This window comes from Plasmodium vivax, chromosome 13 (assembly GCF_000002415.2).
Source record: "Plasmodium vivax chromosome 13, whole genome shotgun sequence".
NCBI lineage: Eukaryota > Apicomplexa > Aconoidasida > Haemosporida > Plasmodiidae > Plasmodium > Plasmodium vivax.
In genome coordinates, this window is record NC_009918.1 from 1,684,131 (window position 1) to 1,708,832 (window position 24,702).

The following is a 24,702-nucleotide window of genomic DNA, read 5'->3' on the forward strand; positions in this document are numbered from 1 at the left end:
CCGGAAAGTTCACATTTTATCACAACAGCTGCGCAGAGTGGTACATGACGAAATGTGTTAGCGCGTTGAGATGTGTTTACACAGGCATGTATAAACCTCCCCTCATCCAGAAAGAATGTTCAATTTTTTTCGTTTGCCAATAAATTAATTTACCAATTTGTGTGCTGATGCTCAAAGAGGGGAAAGCTTAATTGGTTTCTTCTTCCACACAGGTGTGGCCTTTTCTAGTTCTTTCGAATTCTTTGTCTACATACAAATTGGCATTAAAATAGGGCAAGGGATATTCGCACATAAGTAAATAGTTTTCCTTTTTTTTTCTTTCTATTTGAAGGAGCGCTTAAAAGGTTCATATAATCAACCATGTGCATAATAGAAAATAAATTGGGAGGTAAAATCTACATTTTCTGTCATGCCACACAAGTGCGAGCAACAGATTGCACATTTGAAAAATTTTCAAAAGGTGAAAAAGTTTAACCTTTTAAAATGCCTTCACACTGTGTAGCGTTGAAAAAAAAAAAAAAAATGACAACGGGTAATTAGCTGAAGTATACACGAGGGGGATAAAAAAAAAAGTAAATGTTTATAACTGCCATGTGTGTTATACATAGAAAGGCAAATAATCGAAGGAGAAAAAATTGCACGTCTATGTTAGTAACACATTCCCGTCGCTTAAACAAGTTAATTTGAAAGAAAAAATGAGACTTTTTGTTCATACAGAACAGCTTTCTCATTTTGGAAATCTTGAACAGAACTGTGCAGGGCATGACGCAGTTTTTCCCTTATACGTTGTAAAGCTAAAAGAAATTTTATTTTCCCATTCCATTCGGTTGTATGTTTAATAAATGCAGTGGTTTTATTTTTATTTATTTGCACATTTTGGTGACAAATGGGTTTCCATTGTGGAGGAGTTTCATTACGCGTGGCGCCTGCATGTGCATACAAATTGGCTTAACATTTTTGGATGCCATTTTTTTCGCCACGAACGTTCCCTTCAACCGGGAAGCTTAGCATGGTGGGTTAAAAAATGCTTGCTAAATGGAAGCCTCTCCTTAGGGAGTTCCACTTATAGCCACACTATTTGAAAAAGTCAAAATGTATGGTAGCGTGTGGTCATGGTCAGCTCTTCAGACATGAACTGTGGGTTAATGCGGTTCATTTGTGTATTCTTCGAACCGCTTTATGCCTTCCCCTTAGGTCGTACGTGTCCCCCAAAAAAAAAGGTAAAACAGCGTCTTTGTTAAAACTATTCTTTAGCATTTCTTACAACTAGCCAAAAAAGTGATTCAACATACGTTGCCCATTACGTAATAGACCTTTGTAAAGTGCCCATTTGGGGGAAAAACACTTTGGTGGGGGAAAATTGTGCAAGTTGCTCCCACATTGCATGGTTTTTCTGTGGCACACACATGTGTATATATATGTGCTATTTATCCACACCTAATAGCTCAAACGGGAGTACAATTGCCAAGACGAAGCTGCTGCCGCATTTTATCGAAGTGACCCCACTGTGTGGCTTTGCAAAAGTACCTTCTATATACAGCACACCACTCCACTGTTCCTAGGCAGCGAAAAAAAAAAAACAGAGTAAAATAGAAAGTACCGTTAAATATTACACAGCAGTAACAGTATTTAGTTTGCCACACAGCACTGCCGAGGTTCCCAGTGCTAGCTTTAAATCGTTTTTTTTTTTGCCCCCACAGTATAGTAGGCCCATCCCAATTTGTGCTAAAATGCTACTTTTGAAGATTCATTTGGGTGTTTTTGCGTTCCACGCATTTGTAGTGAAGGCGCTAAAATGGTACAATTATGTGTGATGCTTTACCATATGTTTACGTTTGGATAAATGTTTATCTAGTTAGCTATTTTTTTTTTTTTTTTTTTTTTTCTCAATTATTCAACTTTTGCCTGAACAGAGGAGAAAAAAAAAAAAAAAAAAAAAATAGCTGATAAAGCGTACCAATTTAGCTGTATTTTTTTGGGCGTACTTTTGAAGCATTTTACATACCCACAAAATAGTACCATCTTGGCGAACGCCGTAAGACTATGCAACCGCGGCTATGGAAGCTGAGGGGCAACTTTGCTAAAGTGAAAGAATGTTTGTAGGCAAACCAGTTTGGCTCTTGTAAAAGCATGCAAAGTACTATGCGGTGAAAGGGGAAGCGGCTGTAGAGGGGCTTGACAAACGTTGCTTCCTTATTCCGATGTGTGTGCAAAGGGGGAAAAATAGTATATAATTTTTTTTTTTTTTTTTCCAAAATTACAACGTTGTCCCAGATTTCCGCTGTTGAGATGGTCTTTTCATCGCCGTAACGTGTTTGGTCATTCCGCCCAATTTTAATAAACCTATGTGGGGCTCTACTTTTTCAGCGAACTTTACGAACAAATATAATTTAAATGAAAACAAATCAGAAATGTTTCTTCTTCCTTCTGAACAAAAGGCATTATAACCCCCCAAGCAAGAGGAAATGGAGTAAGCAGAACGATAAATACAAAACGAGGAGGCCCCTGGCGGAGAATTCGAATGTGCACAAAATTAACATTAAGGGGGAATACTGGAAGCAGAAACATGTGAATAAACAGTTTGTTGTGGAAAATGGGAACCAAGATATGATAAATGAAAAGACAAGTTTAAATTTTTTTGGCTACCCCAATATATCACTGCATAGCAAATTGGGGGGCAGCTTATATATTGAACAGATGGACGAAATAACTCTATGTGTAATTATGAACAAGTGCATAAAAGAGAACATTTTGGAAAGTTTCATTTGGAAGAATCTGCTAAACAGGTGCACAAGAATTGCGCACAAAGTGAATGGAAATGTGTTAAGTTATATATTTAAATACGCCTCGCAGGCAATTTTTTATAACCACTATTTTTTTCTGACCATGCTGGGGAATATCTCCACCAATTTGTACTCCTTAAATATAAAAAACTGCGCAAATGTACTCTATGCAATGAATAATAATAGTAGTTATTATAATGAAGAGGTATACAAGAAGGTGGTCGAGCACAGTTCCCTGCTTATCTTGAACAGAAACGACATCGATGTTAATAGTGTGTTAAGTCTGATCAGCTCCTTTTACACCTTTGATAGCGGCGCCACAAATGGGAGCAACTCCGACGGTGGGAACTGCGTAAATATTAGAAACAATGTGAACAACGCGTATTTACTGTTCGATAGCATTGCGAAAACGTTTAATAGGTACGATCTCGATTTGAGTGAAATTGACTCTGTGTGTTCGGCTCTCCTTGTGTATTGCCAACTAGACAGGGTCAACTTGTTCTTCCAGGAGAGGAACAGAAACATGATAGACAAATTAGTAAGCTACCTGAACGATAATGTAGAAAAGTTAAATATAAAGCACATATCCATTTTGTGCTTTGCGGATTGTATTTTTACCAAGGGGAAATTTTTAAAGTGGAATTATATCTTCTCAAAAATTGAAAAGGAGTCATACCTGCTGGATAACAACTACCTGAGCATTTTGTTCTACGCACTGAAGGGTAAACTGGTGCAGCGGAAGAGGATTTACAAAATTATTTACAACCATATTTTGAATGATGTAAGTAACGCTTCGTTGGAAAATATATCCCTGGTGACATACCCCTTTTTGAAATATGGTATCTTGGAGGAAGCGCACAGTAGGTGGGGACGCAGCGGCAGTAAGGACCCTCCACACACGGGGAGCGCGAAGAAGAAGACCTACACCAAAGGGGAAGAAGTAGCCACCTGTGCAGAGAAGGGTGCTCAAAATTTGGAAGTAAAGTTAGGCCATTCTTTTCACCTATTTAACGATTTCCTATACGGCAAGGTGAAATACAACATAACTAACTTCAGCCCATTTCAAGTGTACTTAATTTTTAAAGGGTTATACGAATCGAAGATGAGAAATGATAAAGTAGAGCAGTTAAAAAAGGAGATCACGAAACGGATATGTAGAGATGTATATACCATGCCGGCGTACTTGCTAACGTACTGTATGAAAATTGTTACGGACAACAGCGTACGGGATAGCGAATTAATAACTTCGTTGAAAAACGTCAGTTTGGTGTACCTGCATATGTATAAGAAGATTTACCTGTGCGACACGGACTATTCGATCAACGAAGGTTCCACGCTGATAGAGGATTACTACAGCAGTGTGCGGGATGATGAAGACCCGTCCAAGAGCGACATAACCTTTCTGTACAATGAGAAAAGGAAGGAGGTGAATTATTTATCCGAAAAGTATGTACTAGATTTGAATTTATTCAATTCCCAATTTAAGCAGCTACGTGAAAAGTTTGGAATCGCAAGGGAGGAAATTGAACAGACGCTTACACATTCTCAGAACTTTTTTTTTAATTATTATTTGAAGGAAAAGCAGCTAGCCAATTTTTTTTACTTTTCCATCATCATGGAGGAGAATGACGCGCTAGCGTACTTTACCCAAGTTAAGGAAGTTGTGCAGGATCGAATGGCACGCGCAGAGTTGAAGTTCAGCCCAACCAGCATTCTGCAAATATTAAGATCGATGGACCATCTGCACATGGTTCAGAAGGACAATGCCTTTTTCAGCACCCTCTTGCGGCAGCTGTGCGATGAGATATACTCCCTGGACCTTCCCACCTTTTTGCAATTCCTGTCGATATTTCACAAGAACAGAATTTCGCACTACTACTTTTTGAGGAAGGCCCGGTACATAGTCAGCATGAACAGGTATAACCAGAGGGTGGCTCGCGCGGGCGCATCAGCGTGTCTCTATGTACGTGTGTGCAATTATAAGAGGACACCATGTGCAGCGCGCCGCCCCCCGTTTGTTGCGCAGAACAATGGGCGACGGAGTTAATTGATATATATATATATATATTTATTTATTTATTTTTTTGCGCAGGTATGAATTTAGCAGTAGTTCGCTGTTGAACGTTAGGAGCATGATTTTCGAATTAAGCAAGTTGCTGTAACAAAAAAATAGGAAAATGGAGGGAATAAAGGGGAAGTGCATCAAAATAAAGGGCATAATGAAGGGGCATAATGAAGGGGCAAAATGAAGGGAGAAAAATGAAATAAAATATGCCACTACTACTACCACTAATGATAGTGGCAAAGAAATGTAGCAGACATGTACGAATAAATAAACGAAAGGATAAACGAAAGGATAAACGAATAGATAAACGAATAAATGTACGAGTCGGCGAGCGACGAAATCGACGAATGAAATCTACGCAGGGGGGATACATTAACCCGGTGATGAAAAGTGTACTAAAATTTGGAGGATTTTAAAATAATGCAAAATGGGGTGCGGTGCGAAAAAACGGATTAGAAGTTTCTTTTAATCTTTTTCCCAAAGGGGTATATGTACGTATGTATGTATGTAAGTATTCCAAAATGGTGAGTTCGTAGCACCGCGGCGTATGTAATTCTTATTATGTATCTCTTTTCCCGCGCGATGTGCACCCTTTTGACGGTATACGTTGGCACGCCTTTCGCGTGTTTCTCTGCTGCGCTGCTCTTCTTTTTTTATGTAACCATTTGGGACTACTCACCGGGGACGCGGTTGTTCTGGCGCCATCCACTCAGAGCTCTCACTGCATGTTGCTAATTTTGTGGCTCCCCACGGGAGTGCTCTTTCTTTGTTTCCTCCTTTTTTTTTTTTTTTTTTTTTAAAATCCCATTTAGTCCTTACTGTAGACGTTTTTCTCGAAACCCTTGAAAACAACCTTAACACTACCCTCTTCAATTTCATATTGTTCCTCTCCTTCCTCATCTTCATATTTGCTGAGGTTAAAGACGACAACACTGGAGTTTCTCATTTTGTGATTTCTTGCCTTGTGTGGTCCTTTTAAGAAAGTTTTAAAGAAACTTAAAAACCAAAGACTGTGACCAAAAATGATAAAGATATTGTTTGAATCACCAAAAATGTACGAGAGCGTATCCTGGAATCTACTTCTGTGTTTTTTCTCGGCCATTTTCACTTTCTGTTTAATCAAAGCATCAACATCATCACTGACGTAGTTCTTAGTCGTGGGGGTAACATACTTATGGTAGAAATTGAACAAGGTAATTGAATCTGCATTTCTACTAAGTTCCTGTAGTGATTTCAGCACATAGACGTTTTCGCTAGATGTTTTGAATCGATCCTGTAGAGCAATGAAACAACTTGTAATGGCTCTTCTTAAATCTGAACACAACACAACACTTTTATATTTCGTGTTATTAAGAACATCAATGTGTTCTTTTACACTCATGTTAAGCATATTTTCTGATCGGTATTGTTCCTCAAGATCTTCGGTTGCTATACTATCTCCACTTTCGAAGGCATCTAAGTTGCTTGAGCTTCCTTTTTCATCACCATCTATGCTACTTGTGTCCTGAAGTTCACTACCAACACTACTTAAACTTAGCAAACTACCAAAATCATCTTCACCAGGTCCTAGGCTGGTGGTACTGATGTTACGACGGAGACTATTTTCCATGGCCATACGTCTTAAGCTCACTGGTCTTTTCTTTGGAATGTCTAGGATACCGCCGTCGTTACTTCCTGCTTTGGTATCTACGGTGCTAGAGGTGCTTGGCGTTTCTACTGCTGAAGTAGTTATTTCGTTGGTAGAACCGATGGACGCTCTTCTGCGAGGTCTTCCTAGTGCGGGACCTTTAGACGCAGCGTCATCAGCTTGTGGAATTTCGTTATCGCCAGGTTCCTCAACTTTGGGTTCGGTGACTATCGATTCGGAGGTTTTTGTTTCGACGGTTTTTTGTACCTCTGTTTTGGGTTCCTCTACTTTGGGTTCTACTTTGGGTGGAGTCGCCTTGGCCTGAGTCGCCTTGGGTGGCAATGCCCTGGCTGGAGTCGCCTTGGGTGTAGTCGCTTTGGATGGTCCAGCCTTGGCTGCACCTACTTTTGCTGCACCTACTTTTGCTGCACCTGCTTTCGCTGCTCCCGCTTTCGCTGCTCCCGCTTTGGGTGGGACTGCTTTGGGTGGGACTGCTTTGGATGGTCCCGCCTTTGGTTCTTCTACCTTAGGAGTAGGCACTTTTGGTGCGGCTGCGCTGGGTGGAGTCACTTTTGATGCAGCTGCGGTGGGCGGGGTCACTTTGGGTGCAGGCACTTTCGGTGCGGAAACGCTGGGTGGGGTAGTCACTTTCGATGGGCTCGCTTGAGGAGCAGCTGCGGGTGCGGTCGTACTGGGGGCTGCCGTAGCGGGGGCAGTCGTGCTGGTAGTCTCAACTTTCGCAGGTACCGGTTTGGCGCTTAACGTCGTGGGCTTTTTCCATCCCTGCTCAACACTTTGTTCATCCGTCATAACTGGGATTTCTGGCTCTTTGGATTCCTCATCAGAATCACTCTCATAATCATCATCATCCTCGTCGCCATCAAAGAAATCCTTTTCATCTATGTCATCTTCCTCATCGCCAAAAACGTCTTCTTCTTTAAAATCTACACTTTTCAATTCGCCCGCTATGCTTTTCTGTTTTTTTTCTTTTTTACCTTCCTTTTTCTTTTTATCTCCTTTTTTCTTTTTTTTTTTTTTCTTGTCTTTTTTCTTTTTATCTTTTTTACCTGCTTGTGCCTGGGCAGCTTTCATATTAGCCGGCATCATCCCTGGGACTGGCACGAAGGGACCTCTTGGCATTCGGGCCAAGTTCACAGTTGAGCCTACCATTGGGGCCATTGGCATGAAGGGACCTCTTGGCATTGGAGCCAGGTTCATGGTTGAGCCTACCATTGGGGCCATTGGGGCTATTGGCATGTAGGGTCGTATATTCTGCGCTAGATTCACGAAAGAACCTGCCATCTGTGGTTGATTCAGGAAAGGAGTCATCGCTTGTGGCAAGGTCATGCCTTGGCCTGGCATAATGGCTAGATTCGGGAGGGAGCCAGGCATAAGAGGTACACCTGGCATAGCGCCTGGTATTGGGGCTAGGTTAGGCATAGATCCTGGTACTGCTACTGGAGTTAGATTTGGCATAGAGCCCGGGATTTGGGTCTGGTTCGGGAAGCTACTTGTCATCTTATTCAGATTGGGGGTAGAGCCTGGTATTTGTTTCAGATTGGGGGTGGTGCTGTTCGATTTGGATTGGCTGGGGGTGGCACCAGGAATTTGGGTTAGATTGTCGAGGGTGCTGTTCAATTTGGTTGATTTAGAAGATGAATCAGATTTTTTGCTTTTACTTTTCTCGTTGGAGGTGCTTGTTTTGGCTAAATTGGGCATGGAACCTGGCATCTGGGGGGTTAAATTCGGCATAGAACCTGGTATCGGGGCTAAATTGGGCATTGAACCTGGCATAGGGATTAGATTCGGCATAGAACCCGGTATGGGAACTAGATTTGGGAAAGCACCTGGTAATGGGACTAGATTAGGAGCTGGAACTGCCCATGGTGGGGCTAGACCTGGTACAGTACCTGGTAATGGGACTAGGTTTGGCATAGAACCAGGCAATGGGACTAGGTTTGGCATAGAACCAGGCATTCGGACTAAGTTTGGCACAGAACCGGGCATTCGGACTAAGTTTGGCATAGAACCTGGTGGGACAACCATACCTGGCATTCTGGGTCCTTTTGCATATGCCCAAGGAGCTATATTGCCTTGAGAACCAAAAGCTGATGACAATTTACCAGAAGAACTTGACAAGCTTGATTTGGAATCTCTAAATGGATCATCTTCGTCATCTGATGAGTCTTCATCATCCTCATCCCCAGATGATACATAATCATCATCTCCTGCAATTTTACGTTTCACGAATTTAGCATCTTTGTACAGTAACCCATCAAAGTATCCATCACAAATATCTTTAAAGTGTTCTTCAATCTCGGACAGATCGTTATCCCCATCACAAATTTTTACATAATCTTTATCTTCCTCTGTAGTTCTATAATAAAAATCATCACAAATACTGACGTAGTCTTTTTCTTCCGTAGTAACAGCGTCAAATTCTCCATCACACAGCTTCGTATAGAAGGCTTCCATTTCCTTGGTGGCCTTATCTATGTACTCTAACTGCATAAGTTCATTGCCTCCACATAAATCGGTATTTTCTTTATCATCTATACTGTCCTTTAAAAATTTGGACAATTCGACGGACTCCTGTATACCCGTTTTACTTAATGGAGAGTCAATTAAACTAGATTTTTTACTAAATATAAAAAATATTTCGTAAAAGAACATAAGAAAAATGTTTAAAAAGTTCTTGATGGTAATTTTTTTGTTAAACACACTGTTCCATATGGATTCACTATGTCTAATAAAATAAACCGTTTTCGTTTGGAGGTTGTTTTTCACGGGTTCATCCATGGTAGCAAAATCTCCAAGTGAATCCCCTGCTGCTGCTCCTCCTTGTTCTAATTTCTTCTTCTTTTTCTTCTCATTTTTTTCTAGCTGAATGTGTTTGTACTTGTTAAACAGCAGGAGCCTCTTAAAGCAATAAATGATCAGCTTGATTTTGATCAGGGAGCCAATCGCAGACAGCGACATTTTGGCGACACGGAGGGGAGCAAAAGGTAAAGGGGGTGAAGGGTGAAGGGCGGTGGACGGTACACTATGGACAGTGGAGGGGAGGATTTTCAATTCGGAACTTGTTTTTCTCCCACCTGACGTTATTCGCTTCGACCTACTTGCTGCTCAAGTGTTCTCACTACGTACTGCGTAGCTCTTTCTGTGCTTAATTATTTCTCCTATTATGCCTTTTTTTTTATTTTGCTGTTGTTCTTCCTCTGCACTTGCTGCATATGCACGTGTTCGCACGTGACATTGAAAGGGAGCGGCACTGGTGCGCTCTGCCCTCTTCGCCACTGCGCGGTGGGGTGTAATTCTCGCTAGGAGCGCGAACGGGGGTGATTTATTCGAATGCAAATGCGAATGCACTGCACGGATAAATCCATACGTATACGCTTTGACAAGGTGCTAGCTTCAAAGTCATCATATATATGTGTTCTCTACGCGTTGGCGTGGCTTCGAGATATTCAGCCGGTCAGAGGCGTCACTCCGAGGTGTCACTCCGAGGTGTCACTCCGAGGTGTCACTCCGAGGTGTCACTCCGAGGTGTCACTCCGAGGAATCACTCCGCAGTGCCAACCCCCAAAGGCATATTCTTCCCAGCGGAAAAGGCGCCCTTGCCGAGGGAGCAAACAACACATACACCATGAGCTTCTTCTCCTGGTACTGTTGGCCCCTTGCCTTCGTGGAAGAAAAACTTGTTGAAAAAAAAATTTCGCGCAACGATTCCCTCGATTATGCGCCTTTATACGGGCAGCACAGCGGAAGGGCTAAAGTAGCGCAAATAAATGATACATACATCTAAGCACGCATACGGGGGGGGGTCGGGAAAAGGGTCAGAGGCGTTCCTAGAACCCCTCCTCGCCCCTCTCAGTTATTTGGACTGTGCGTTTTTCGCCCAAGCATATGGATATCTCTCTCCGTATGTATGTGCCCTTCGACAAATGATGACTCATTCGCTCGGGAGAGCAATTGATGCACTCTTGAAATCGAATTGAAAGAAGATTAAAAAAAATGAAACTGCACGAACATGCAAAGGTGAAGAAATGGGGGGTGCGAAACTGCTGGAAGGTAAGGGTAGTCAATTAATCAGTTAATCAAAAATTTAGCACTTCATGGTGAGCACTTCGAGATAAGCACTTCATAACGAGCGCGTCAAGATGAGCACATCAAAATGAGCACATCAAAGTGAGCACTTCAAAATGAGCACTTCAAAATATGTAAGTCAAATTGAATTAATCAAAACTGATTAACCGAAAATGATTAACCGAAACTGATTAGCCGAAATTGATTAACCAGAACTGATTAACCCATTTCAGTTAAGTTCGATTAAATCCACCCAAGTTGGTATTCATCAAACTTCGTTTTATTCCAATATTCTTATTTTCTTATCATATAATTAAAAAAATATAAAATCTAAAAAAAAAAAAAAAAATTAACATTAGCAACGAATTCATAACTCACATAAATTCGTATGGGGGTATCAAAAAGGCACAAGAAAAGTTTTTTTTTTTTTTTTGCATGTTCGCATTAAAATAAAAATGAGAACAAAAAAAAAATAAAAATAAAAAAGTCATACGAATGAATGCTCGCATATGGTAAGATAATCAGATAGTGAAAAACAGAATCCTGGAAGAAGAAAAAAGCGCCAAAAAAAAAATACAAACAAAGCATGAAATATGAGATACGAAATATGAAATACGAAATATGAAATACGAAATGAGATACGAAATGTGAGATACGAAATGTGGGATACGAAATGTGAAGAAGCAAAAATAAATAAATGCGCGTGGCGTGATATTAAATCAAAGTGCATACGAAAACATATTTTTTCTAGAGCATACAAAATGGAAGAAAAAATATGCAATAATAAAAGAAAAAAAATAGGGCTTAGAAAAAGGTACAAAAATTTAGAAAAAAAATTCAAAAAAGGTTAGCAAAAAGTACAAACGTCTGGCAAAAAAAAAGAAAAACTTTTTCGAAAAAAATAAGCATTTCGATAAAGTAAAAAAAAAAGGGGTAAAATTAGATAAAACAAAACAAACACAGTGGGAAGATGAATTTTGCTTTTATTTATCTTTAGAGTGGTATATCAAAAGGCAGAAGGCAGAAAAAGTAATAAATGCGCCGCGCTTATGCGCTTTGCGGCTTTTTTCTCGGCATTTTTTGCGTCCCGCGCAAAATAGCGCGAGTTGCGCGAATGCGCATACGCAATGACGGATGAGAAGAACTAGGCGCGTCGCTCTAAATGCGTACGCATTATGCATACTGCAGGTATAACGAAAAAAATTGTAAACAATTACGTCCAAGTTGCATGCGCATCGTTTCGCATCAATTTGAAGTTTTTTTTTTTTTTCGACCGATTTGATATCGTTAAGTTCGCCTTCGGGCATTCTTTACGCCCCATTTTGTCCTCATAATTTTGTCTGCCCAAGTGGGTAACGGCCTTGTGCACGGTTTTTATTGGTCCTCCCGAACGGCGTCCGTTCGTTCGATCGCGCAGTCGACTGTTGTCAAGTTTTGCCAATTTTTGTCAACTTCTGCCAATTTTTGACAACTTCTGCCAATTATTGCCAACTTTTGCCAATTTTTGTCAAGTTTTGGTAATTTTTGTCAAGTTTTGCCAATTTTTGTCAAGTTTTGCCAATTTTTGTCAAGTTTTGCCAATTTTTGTCAAGTTTTGGTAATTTTTGACAACTTCTGCCAATTATTGCCAACTTTTGTCAACTTCTGCCAATTTTTGCCAATTTTTGCCAACTTCTGCCAATTTTTGCCAACTTCTGCCAACCTTTGGCAAAGTCGCTTTGCCGAATAAACTTTCCCCGGGATGGTCATTACGCTCGACGGCAGGCAGCACGAGTCGCCCGCCTTCTGTTCAGTGTCTTCCCAAACATTGGCTGCCCATCCCAAGCGTGCTAAATTTTTTGCTGCCTCTCCCGTTTGACTTGGCAACCGCGTAGCGCCTAGTCAACCTTGCTGTGCTCCTTCTCGAGAAATCCCTTATACAGCACGCGCACGCTGTTCTTCTCAATTTCGTAATTGACTTTGTTATCCTGGTCATACTTAATCATATTAAAGACAACGACCCCCGAGTTTTGCATTTTGTGCGTTTTCGCCTTATGAGGCTGCTTCAGGAAGTAATTGAAAAAAAGGCGGAACCACAGGCTGTGGCCAAAAATGATAAAAATATTCGTGTCATTATTAAAAATGTACGAAAGGGTATCAAAAAATTTGTTACTTACAAAATTTCTTCTAATGCGTATGTTTTTTTCAAAATTTTTTTCTACATCTTTGTGGACGAATTTTTCAATATCTGTGCTGATATATTTATTGTCGTGAAAATCGAACAGCGAAACGCAGTCAGGATTTCTACTAATTTCTTGTAGCGAATTTAGTACCTGTATTTGTTCGTTATTTTTATTTATTCTGTTGTATAGGGCTATAAAGCAGCTTGATATTGCCCTTCTTAAATCTGAGCATAAGATGGCACTTGGGTAGTTTACGCTGTTGTTAAGGATGTCAATATGATCCTTGAGACTTCGGTTTATGATTTCCCTATGGTTGTACCTTTCGTGGTAATTCTTCCTGTTCACTTGGAGGTCGTTTCGGTGGTCCTGCTGGTTATTCAGGTGGTTGTCATCCACGTGGGTGTCACTTCGGTGCACCATCGATTCGGGACTGGTATGAGTATTTCCCTCTTGGTAGGCGGCGCTGTTTACATTTGCGCTTACGTTTGCGATTTCGTCTGCGTCTTGGCCACCTCCTCTCTTCCGCAGAATTTGCCCCGCATGATTTCCCGACCTTCCATCTCCTGCATGGACAAAATCGACGACGGGGCCCCCCTCTCCAGCGTTCTTATCTGCACAGTTAGCACTTGCATTGTCACTGGCGTCCTCCTTCCCATGATCACCATCTGCGTTGTCCCCCATTTGGTTACTCATGTCTGCCATTTCGACGTCTTCATTTTCGTCAACCCTCGTCTGCTCATCGTCCTTATCTAGTGAGCTTATGGGAACTACGCAAAGTTTATCTCCATTTTTCGTTGCACATTTTTCTTGCTGCAAAAAGTTTGATAACTCGATGGACTGAATGACTCCTGCGTTACTCAGTGGGGAATCTACAAGCACCGATTTTTTACTAAAGAAGAAGAAAATTTCGTAGAAGAGGACCAGGCAGAAATTTAAAAACGTCTTGGTTGTCAGTCTTTTGTTAAAAACGCTGTTCCACACGGATTCGCTGTGCCTTATGAAGTAAATCGTCTTCACTTGAACATTTTGCCTTTTGCTGTAGTCTCCTTCGCTGTGCGCATCGGCGTGATGGATATCCGCACCGATGTGGTGGTTGTCCGCGCCCACGTTATGGTTGCCTGCACCGATGTGGTGGTTGCCCGAACCGAGGTTATGGCTTCCCGCACCCACAACTTGCTCACCATGGTTTCCAGTCGGTATGTACCTATTTTTGTTGAAAAAGAGAAATCTTGCCACGCAGTGGAAGACCAGCTTGACTTTTATTAAGAAATTAATTATCGACGTTATGATTATGTCCTTCAGAATTTGAACGTGCAGAAAAAACTCCAGAAGATTCTTGTTGTCATTTGCACCTTTTTTGTTCTTCAGTTTTCGCGAGTTAAATGTATGAATGTATTCATACACAACGTTGGTGATAAACAGGGTCAGCAGGAAGAAGGCGGCGATAAAGAGGCCCCTCATTTTGACTTTTGCGCGTTTTTTTTTTGTGGGTTTACTCGATGGGTCATAGGGGCGGGCGCTCAACGGGTACGCACATAGGGGTACATACATATGCATATTTACTACTTATGTATATGTTTGTCCCCCCCCTGGGCGTCCCCCAATGGTGGCGCGAGCTGGGAATCACAGATACATCTACTACCTGTGCGCTGTGGGCATGGCTCGGTTACACGTAAAGGTAAAAGTATGCAAAAATAAGCATCTACGTGGTATATATAACGTTCTGCACGCTTGGCGCGATCACTTTTTCACAGCGCAACTGCATTGCGAAGGGGCACATGGTTGGATGCCCTTTCCACACAGTGTTTTCTCTTTTTTTTTTTTTACTTTTTTTCACAGTTTGCTTATCGGCGTGTAAGTGTTTTTACTATACTATTCTATCAAGCCAATGTTTTTATTTTTTTTCAAAACAAACGTATCGAAGGGGTGAAAAATGTTTATGCAAATATACGCAAGTGCAGAGGTCGCATTTCAAATTGGCAATACAATGAAAAGCTAACGCTTAAACGATGCGCAGAATGGCTAAGCTAACATTTTACCGTCACGCGGATTAAAAATTGGGAAGAAAATTCAACAAGGATGAGTAGAAATTAAAAAAAAAAAAAAAAAAAAAAAAGAGAGGGAGGGAGGGAGTGAGAACCCCTGAAGTTATTGCGGAGGAGCAACAAAAATGGTAGAATTTTCAGCGCAGCAGGAGGAGTAGAAAGTTCGGCCATCTTTAAAAATAAATGTTTGCCTTTGCACTAAGCCCAAGTGGAAGAAAAAATGGAAGTACCCCCTCACCGGCGGTGGGAGAAGAAAATCTCCGTGAAAAATAATCCCTACACATGTGGGGAAAAATGCGAACCGCGTTACAAGCCTTTTACATATTTGTATACGGCGTAGGAAAAAAAAAAAAAAAAACAGCCGCAAAGTGCCTCTGTAAAGTCGGAAAAAAATCTTCTTTTTCTGTTGAAGTCAGCTTGAACGAGTGTAACCACAAATTGTCATTGCGATTGACGCTGCCATTGACATTGTTGCCGCGATTTAGCTGTCGTTCCGAGCGCATTCCATTGAGGAGAGTAAAATACGTAAAACAAAGATAACCTAACCTGTGCGTAGTGGATAACACACAGGTGTTCGCTACATGAATGTAATTCCACCCTTTGATGAAGGCCCCCCAGGGAGGGCGCTGCCTTCCTGCGAGTTACGCACCGCCCACGCCGGAGCTCATTTCGTGGCAGGGGCTTGCAAAACAAAAGGGGGATAAACCCTGTTGCATTTTATTTTAAGAGAAAAAAAAAAATGTTCAGTGTGTTTTCCTTCGAAAAAGACGAAATAAAGTTGTTATAACCAATTTTTGACAATACCGTTAGCGCGTTTAGCACTGCCATTATTTGAAATATTCCAAATAAAGAAAAAAAAAAAAAAAAAAAACATCATTCAGTGGATATGCCAACGTACCTTTTGTGAAATCACTGCGAGAACGTGTTCCAGACGTGTACGAAACGCACATGATGCGTTCATGGCGTAAAACAGAACAGGAAAAGAAAAAATGAAATAAGAAAAAGAGTTCAATTTCGAATAGGACACAAATAGGGCGCACCGAAAAAGTGAAAAAACAAACAAAATGTGATAATGACAAATTTGCACATTTTCATTATCACGTTGAACTTAAAAAAAGGTGGCGGCGGTTCTTCCTGTTCGCGCAGTTGCCGTTAATTCGGGGGTTCTTTTCCAATTTTAAGGCTATTTAAAGGTTATGTTTCGGCTACGTTTGCCTTTTTTTTTGGCTATTTTCACCTTTCGTTCGCCTTTTTCCCCCCTTCACCGTTGCACATTGACCCTCATGCAACACGGTGTTTCTTATTTTGCCGTGGCCCTGGCCTTTGGCGTTTTCTCACCGTTAGCGCGGCAAGATTTTTTATTTTTTCATTTTATTACATTTTTTACGTCACTACGTTTTTTTTTTTTTTTTACCTTTTTTCTTACCTGTTGGCGCTTTCAAGGGTCGCCGTCCGGTTAGGTCTTCCCCGCTGCGGTGCATCCCCACCTCCTGATGTTTGGAGCGCACTTGGATGGTAAAAGCATGTGTTTATTTCCCCACTGAGATGCTTTACGCGTCAGTTATATCCGTCCCTTTTTGTTGTCTCTCTTCCCTTCTCTGACTCCTACTGGTGTTCTTTTTTTGGGCAAAGAAGCTACCGCCTTTGTATGTCCGTTTGGGAAAGCACGACTAAGAAGGGGGAAAAATGGTCATGTAAAGAAATTGTATGCATGCAGATGGTAATAAGTGCATACTTAATTTTTGGCGAGTCAAGGGTTACACGTAGACTCATTTGTTGACGCTAAAAAGGAAAAAAAAGATATTTTTTCTTTTGAGTTTTTTTTTTTTATTTCCTGACTTATTCTTCCCATTCTACACAACAGCTGGGGGCCTAACAGTCCATTTGATTTTCCTCATTTAGCACCCCTGACACGTTGTTGAAGGAGTTGGAATCGTTTCCCCCCTCCTTTGATTCGCTCATTTGGTGATAATAATCCACCGTGTAGTCATAAATTTGGTCTATGGTAAAAGAATTCGTGAGCTGCGTATTTTTGCTGTTCGCGCAATTTTCATTTATTGCTTCGCTTGCACTGGGATAGCTGCTGGGATCTCTCCATCCGTTTTGATCATTGCTGGTATTATTCATGCTAGTCGTCTCCTGCACATATTCCGGTCCCTTCATTTCGTCTTTTAAAAAAAAAAAATGTCTCAACATATCTACGTTTTTTCCTCCTCTGTCCGCCTTCCGCTGGTCACCATCTCGAAGGGAAGTGGACTTCTCACTGAGGCAAGACTCGTCGGAAAGTTTATTATCCTCACCGGAGTTGCCATAAAAATGGGGTACTCTATTTTGCTCCCTATGTTCGCCTTGCCCCTTACGATCGCTTCGCCCATTTTCGCCTTCTTTGCGAACCAATTTTTGAAACATCGACACGAAGTCTTTCGATTCATTTGCACTGTTCACATTTCCGGTGGGGTAACTTCCCCTTCTCTTGTCATTTTGGCTAGCTTGCCTCTTCCAGTGGCGCTTCGCATTGTAATTACCATAGGCGTCGCCACTGCTTCCACCAACTTCCGTTGCTTGCCCTTCCTCCACAAACATGAACCTGCGCGTTTTATACGTTGATCGTGAGCCATTCTGTAAGGCGTCCCCCTTCTCTGTGTGAGGAACTAATTCGATGGCTTTATCCGCCCCATTGGCTACTTCCATAGGGGCTATCCTTTTCTCCTTTTCGTTTGCCTGCTCGCTGGCATCCGTTTTCACATCGCGACGGTTTAGGCCATCCTCTTCATTTTTCCGTTTTTGATTCCTTTTAAATAAATCCAACTGCATCAATTTTTTTTTCAAATACATTAGCTTCTGATCACTGAAGGGGTGGTGCACCTCCTCTTCGTCTGGTCCCTTGTCAGCAGGTTCCTCCGCTTCGGCCAAGTCTACCACGTTGGTCACACCTGACACTTCGGCCATGTCCACCACGTACGTCACGTCTGAGACTGCGGCAGCGTCCGCCACGTCGATCACTTCGATTACTTCCGCCGCCCCGATTGGTTCTGCCCCTCCGATGGCTTCTACCCCTCCGATCGCTTCTGCCGCTTGGACTACACCCACTTTACGACTTGCATCGAAGAACTGAACCGCCGATCCCTCGTCGACCGTAATACCGCCTCCCTTTTCACAGCTTACGGCTTGATCTCCAGATGGACGATCATCACTAAGTAGACCTGTATGCTCAACCGTTTCAACGGCAGGTCGGCTGCGAACACCATCTGCGTGGATCCCCGACTGAGGCTCCACCTTGTCCGTGCCATCACCACACTTGTCCTTTTCCCACTTGGCATTACGACTGAAGGGGTTAATTAATTTCTTCTTCCGCTTCAGGTGATCATAATTTGGTTCATTATCATTTCTTGTTTTCCTCCTTTTTGAAGTTCTGCTTCTACAGCTATCACTTGAGTTGTACCCTTTGCTTCCGCCTCGGATTTTTTTCCCTCCTTGTGTTCCACACATTGTAAAACTGGCATCCGAATCGAAGGAGTCTCCTTCAATTGGATGCTCTCCCACGTTAGCAGCACCTCCATTGTGGTGTCTCCTCACGCGGCCGTAATATTTCGCGTCCCCATCTGCGCCGCTACCCCCATCTGCGTCGCTGCCCTCATCTGCACTGCTGAAGTTAATTTGTGGGTGCAGCTCGTGGTAGGCATTCTTACCAAAGGGGTTATCCCTGTAGAGGCAACCTTCCTGCTTGGCGATGCCTTTTCTTTTGTTCATTTTTTTTTCATGCTGCGGAAGGTGCAGGTCTTCTTCCTCGGAGAGTGATCCTTTGGAGTTCCTCCGACAGTTCCTTTGATAACTCCTTTGATGACTCCCCTGATGGTTACCCTTATAGCTGCACTGCTCATCTGGCATTGTCCGCCTTGAGTCCACCGCTGACCGTCCGCCACTTTGGCCATGCAGCTGGCCCCCGAGGTGCCGACCAATCTGATTACTGGTGTTGTTAATTTGGTTATTCATTTGGTTAAACATTTTGTTGCTCCTCTGCTGGTACATGTGACTGTTCACCTGATCGTGTAAGTTACTTACTTGCGTTTTTATATTGCTAATTTGTCTGCGTATGTGGCTGTACAGGGGAGAATCTAGATGATCCAGTGTCCTCTCGGAGGACAAATTTTTCACTATTTGGTCGTTTATATTCTTCACGTAGGAATCTATCTGCTTATACATTTTGTTAATTTTTTTAATAAATAAAAGGTCGATTTGGCTGTTGACAATGTTTATATCGTCGTTAAGATTATTGGCGTTGCTATCGCTCAGTTTGTTTTTCAAAATGTTAATTTTTTTATTCAAGACGTTTATTTTTCCGTTTTTCTTGTTATTAATTATGTTCATTTTGTCCTTTACGTTGTTGATTTCCACGTTGAGGTGGTGCATTTCTTTTTGCACGCTGTGGAATTCGTCTCGCCGATGGGCACTCGTCACATGTTTTCTCGGTGGGTCCTTGTACGGGCTGTATTCCCCTTGGCTGTCCTCGCTCCAGCTCTCCTCATAGGGGTCTTTTTCGTGCCAGCCTTTTGGGGGCGACCGTTTGGGAAGCGGTCCTTTTGGGGGGGACCGTTTTGGAAGCGATCCTTTTTGGAGCGGTCCTTTTTGGAGTGATCCTTTTTGGAGCGGTACCTTTTGGAGTGATCCTTTTGGGAGCGGTACCTTTTGGAGTGATCCTTTTGGGAGCTCCCCCCCTTCGCGGTATGACCTGTACAACCCCTCTCTCCCCTTTTTCCGCTTTCCCGCGACTTCCCCTCTTTGGAAGCTTGCCCCCTTTTTTACTCCCCCCGTTTGGTTCTTCAAACGCGGCATGAAGCTCCCCCTTTCGGGTTGGCTTTCCCATTTGGGGGCACCCACTTCCGGTTTAGAACAATCAGAATAAGTTTCATCATCCGTTTCGCTGCTAATGTCACTACATTTTTCCGTGTAGATGAAAAATTCGCCGTTCGGTTTGGTGGAAGCTTCCTCAGCGGGTTGCAACTCATTTGGAGTTCCCTTCTTCTCATCGTCAAGGTTGGTGCGGTTCTCCGATTGGATGGAAGGCTCACTTTCGTCTTTTTTGTCGAGGGGTTCCTCATCCTCATGGCGGTACTCGCCTTGATCTGGTAGAATCCCCACGCCGTCTGCTACATTACCGAAATTTTTTCCTACATCTTTAAATGTGACAGAAGCAGCTTCCTCTGCGTGCACATCTGCACCAGGAAAAATACCTTCCGTTGTGTGCGCATCTGAATGGGGGAATGATGACTCCTCCAAAGGATGGCCATCCGCTGCGGCATCATCCGTTCCCTTCTTGTGCTCCTCTTCTTTTACCCCCTTGCTGTTGAAAATGTTTATTTCATTTTTAAGCTTATCAAAAATGAAGACATCTCTGGGGTCATTTTCGGTAGCATTTAGAAATTCATTCTCACTGGTATTCTGTTTTATCCTTTCCTGATTTTTTAATGCATTTGTTATTTTATCCTTTAAATATTGATACCGTTTATTTTTGTTCGTTTCGTTTTTCTTCTCTTTCGTCGTTGTGTTTATGGAAACCTTCTCCACTCCCTTGCCTGTGTAGATGTACATGTCCGTCACTTCGCTTTGCTTACCCTCATTTTCGTTCGCCGCTTCGTCAAACAGTTGTCGCTTCCCTAAAAGGGTCAGGTATTCCACTCGGCTGCAGGGAGGAGGAGGGATCCACGGGGGGAATGAGCAGTACAAACAGTTCGATTGCTTATTCGGCGTGGTGCGCGCGGAGGGAAGCGCCCAGAAGGTGCCTTTTTTGGTTCCTTTTTTTTTGCGTTGTATTTTCCAAAAGGGGCATGCACTGAGCGGATAGCCGCAACGTATAGCTACTCCTCCCACGTATACGCAGGCACAACGAAGCACACCTTTTTTTCTTATTCCCAGGGGCGCTGGACTTGTTCTGTAAATTTTTTCGAACGAAGAGAAATGAGTTATAGTATGAGCACGAAGGGGGCAAAGTGAGGAGTCAAAAGAAACATAAAAATGGAAAATCAGTTCGAACGAAAAGGGAACGACGCATACGTTGTATATGCTCCAAGTATTGTTCTTGTAAACTACTGTGTTATCATTTTTCATTATTGGTGGTTTTTGAAGGGTGCATGGGTGAAGGTAGGGTGCGTATTGGTGTGAGTGATTATTTTTTTAAAATGCGTTAATGGAAGAATACTTTTCGGAGGGAGGGGATACGTGCGTGAGTCTCCATTTCAGGTGTCTATATCTGCAATGGGGGGAAGTATTATGTTGCTGTTTTGGAATTGTGTGTGTATGCAAACGGAAGGGGGGGTCCAATGGGCGTCCATATAAGGGAACACACACACACGTACGTATGTACGTACGTACGTTTATACGTATTGGCCTGCACGGCTTCCTTTTTCATGTCGACGTGGGGCGCACTCATGCGGTTGTTGCGAATCTGCAAAATGGGGAGGATGACGGAGGGCATATTATCTCTCTCATATGGTGAGCAATGCAGAAGAGCAACAGATGAATATTTTTTTTTTGCGAAGGACGTTGTATCGTTTTAATAAAAAGGAGAGGTGACCCCCCCTTTCGTTTTTCAAAAGGTACGCAGGGATGTATTCAGGGAGATACATCCAAGGCAGAAAAACTCAGTCAGTATGTTTACAAAATGAGGAATGGAAAAAACGGGTAAGCAAAAGGGAAAGAACATGAGCGTCCACACATTCGTACGCTTTCGCGCATATGCAAAACGGACATGGTTAATTTGAAAATCTGATGGCGGTAGCTGAACCTTTGGGGAATAAACATTCGCGATAGGATAGCTGTTGCCTCATTCGTAAAAAAAGGAGAAAGGCATATCGCGTTGGTGATTTATTTGTACTAAATAGCTCTCATCACCGTTTTTAAAAAATTCTACCCTTTTGTACTTTCCCCCCTCATGGAGGAGATAGGCCATACATGTGCACACACGAACTCAGGGGGTGTCCTTTCTGCGGGCCCTGCTTCGTTCCCCAAATGGTACCCTCGCATAAGCATATGTAAATATATATATATATAACTATATATGTATAAATACGCATGTGTATAGGGGGAAATACCCGCACGCGCCTGCATGTACGTAGTTAAACAAATCGCAGACTGCTCAGTTTTGCTACGCCATTTTCTTTCATTCTTGTTTTTATCTCTGCGTAGTTAGTAAGCATCGCTTGGGGAATCCATGCGTCGCCTCCAACTTGATGGCACAGTTTGACACTCCTTGACGGACGCAACTTTTTTTTTTTTTTTTCAACGAAGTGTACAAATTGGGGTATCACAAATTGAAGGGGACTTTTAAAACATTTCATTTCATACGCGTAAAATGGAATTTTCCTTTTTTTTTCCAAAAGAGTCGCGCTGAGTTGTCAAATGGTATTTTTTTATTTTTTAAATTGCTAAACTGTTGAACAGCAAATCGTTTGGTGAGCATCCTGTTCGCTGTTCGCCTGACCTGGAATAACGTAGCTGCATTCCCGCGCTGGGGCGTATTTTTTTGGCCCGGCCCACAGCATATAAGCAACCGGTTGAGAAAATATTAACCAAAGGGGGGTAAAATAGGAAACAATAAATGAACAGAGAAATGAATATGTGAAAAACTGCGCGTGGGCGACTTCAAATAAAGTTTTTTCCGCTTCAATTCCGCTTTATTGGTTGCCTTACGCGTGGCTAAAGGCATACAGATACAAAGCTGGCTGTCATGTTGCTTAACCTTACGTCTGCGCATACGTCCCCTTCCGTTTGTTAAATTACTGCGTCCACTTTTCTTCGCAGTAAGCAACCCGTTTTGAATGCAAACATGGGGCGTTGCCACGCGAAGTGCTCCACCTGGCGCAGTTGCAGATGGATTGTTAGTTATGCAGACCGTTCGAGGCATCGTTCACCGCTTACTCCCCCCATGGGTGCTTCCAAAGCGGCGCGACTACCTCGCTCACTAACCCATGGCACGTCATCAAAGCTACGGTTAAGCGATTGTGCAACTGCGGACAAAGAATTTATAAACTGCTTCTCAAAGACGGCACTCTCTTATGAACCATCAGGGAGGCCCACTTCCGGCTAAACATGCCTCGATGCAAAGGAGAGGACTCCCCTTCCCGTTTGTTCGCCTAGGGAGGCTAAAAAGTAGGACACTATTGTGCCCAAGTTGGCATTGCGTTCCATGTGTTTACTAAGAAGTGCAAATTGTGAGTGGTGAAATGCTAAAGGAGCAGTGTGCAACCTGAAGTAAAAACACGAATGTGGGAAAAAGGTAGCGGCATGCGTCTTTACCTTTTTTGCGAACCAATCGAGATAAATGGGAGGGCCTTTCAATTTTGCAGCGACGTTTGGAGCTTAGTTGGCCTCCAGAAATGCGCATAAGATTATACATATGCACATGGAAGCGCACTTGGGGTAGCACATCATTTGTGCGCTTTCCACCCGCATGTCTTATGATAGAGCACGCACAACCAACGTTAAGTAGGCGTTTATTCGCATTTGCGCCCATCTACTGCTACAGCTATGTGCGTACCGTTTGATCTTATGGTATTGTCAACCCCCCTTTATGCCTCCGACACTTTGGCCAGTTCACTAAATCAACAGGTTGAGCAGACTAGCCAATTCAGTCGCCTTTTTTATCCCACAGTCGGTAGGTGAATACACGAACGTTAAAAAAATAAAAAAATTGTCCTTTTTCCAAATTGCTAAAATGCACACGCTTTAACAGTAAGCGTCAATGTGTGTTACCCTTTTTTCGCTTTTTATGATGACCTATTTTGGTGCCATTTTCTGCTCCACCTGTCCTTTAATTCTGCAAAAGAGTGGAGGTAGGGGGGTATACCTATCTACATGCATTTACCGTACCGTAAAAAAAAGGAACAAGAGGAAAAAAAACGCGCACGTGTGGAAACATTCGCCTTATCAAATCGTTTCATTTTGGCCGAAACGTATGTGTAGAAGCAGAGGTGTGCAATTTCGTAACTTATGGCAGTGTTAGGCAGAGTAAACTGAAAAGAAATTCGATTCATTCGTCGTTGCCGCAGCGTGTGTTTGGTTGGTCATTTTTCTCTTTCCCGTGTTTTGTATTTTTTCGAATTTTTTTGCATTTATTCATTTAGTTTATATCTGCTATGTCTGTTTATTTCTCTTTATATGTGTTTTTTTTTTTTTTTTCCCACTTCTTCACATTTTACACACGAAGTTGGCAACGCGGATTACAACACTGGTGGGTAATTCTCACTAATTTGTTCCCTTTTGCAACGGCGGTTGGGCGAATTTCTGCCTCTTTAGACAACCACCGTTGTGCAATTCGGCGTTCCCCATTTTGCAAAAATACATCTGCGATTTTTAATGCACTCTTTTTGTTGCCGTTCTGTGTGCGGTTGTGTACATGTGGGTGTACGGGGCGTGTGTGTACGTATGCGGAGCGCTCGTGTGATTCCCCTCGTTTTACACATTTTCCCCCATCCCCGCGGCATGTAGAATATTGTGGCCTGCCTCCAGCGTGGCATTTTTTAAAGGAAAAATTAAAAATCGCCGTTCCGCGTGTTTGTGTATATTTGACGGCGACGTAGTACGTGGTCGGATTTACATTCGTGGCGCAGAGCAGGTTGGCAGCGCGGTTAACTTGTCAGTCGGTGATTTTGTCCTTTCGCCATCGCCATTGCTATTCGCCTTTTGCCATTTCCTAATAACTGTGTGCGAAATTTTCCAAATGAGCGATTTTTCCATCCGGTAAATGGAGCTCCCCTCGTCCGCGGGAATGTGAAGAATTTTTTAAAAATTTACACGTGCGAATGGCGAATGGCCAAAACGTTTCCGCACATGTATACATACGCGTACACACGTTTGTATTTTTATTTGCCTTAGTATATGTGTACGTTTTTTTCTTTTTTCCCGCCATAGTATGGGGATTATGCCTTCTTTTCCTTCC

General features: G+C 42.5%; 3 protein-coding genes across 3 annotated transcripts; 1 reads left to right on the forward strand and 2 right to left on the reverse strand.

The window, feature by feature from the left end:
* Positions 1 to 2,394: 2,394 nt before the first annotated feature.
* Positions 2,395 to 4,945, forward strand: PVX_085965 (hypothetical protein, conserved; the record flags this gene model as incomplete). The annotated part of the gene is made up of 2 exons (XM_001616806.1): positions 2,395 to 4,700; positions 4,876 to 4,945. The coding sequence occupies 2 exons, from the start codon at positions 2,395 to 2,397 to the stop codon at positions 4,943 to 4,945; spliced, it is 2,376 nt and encodes a 791-aa protein (XP_001616856.1).
* A 711-nt stretch (positions 4,946 to 5,656) lies between these two features.
* Positions 5,657 to 9,454, reverse strand: PVX_085970 (hypothetical protein; the record flags this gene model as incomplete). The annotated part of the gene is made up of 1 exon (XM_001616807.1): positions 5,657 to 9,454. One exon carries the CDS (start codon positions 9,452 to 9,454, stop codon positions 5,657 to 5,659), a length of 3,798 nt encoding a protein of 1,265 aa, XP_001616857.1.
* Positions 9,455 to 12,438: 2,984 nt separating this feature from the next.
* PVX_085975 (hypothetical protein, conserved) lies at positions 12,439 to 14,712 on the reverse strand (the record flags this gene model as incomplete). Its single annotated transcript, XM_001616808.1, has 1 exon — positions 12,439 to 14,712. Exon 1 carries the CDS (start codon positions 14,278 to 14,280, stop codon positions 12,439 to 12,441), a length of 1,842 nt encoding a protein of 613 aa, XP_001616858.1. The 5' UTR covers positions 14,281 to 14,712.
* Positions 14,713 to 24,702: the final 9,990 nt, after the last annotated feature.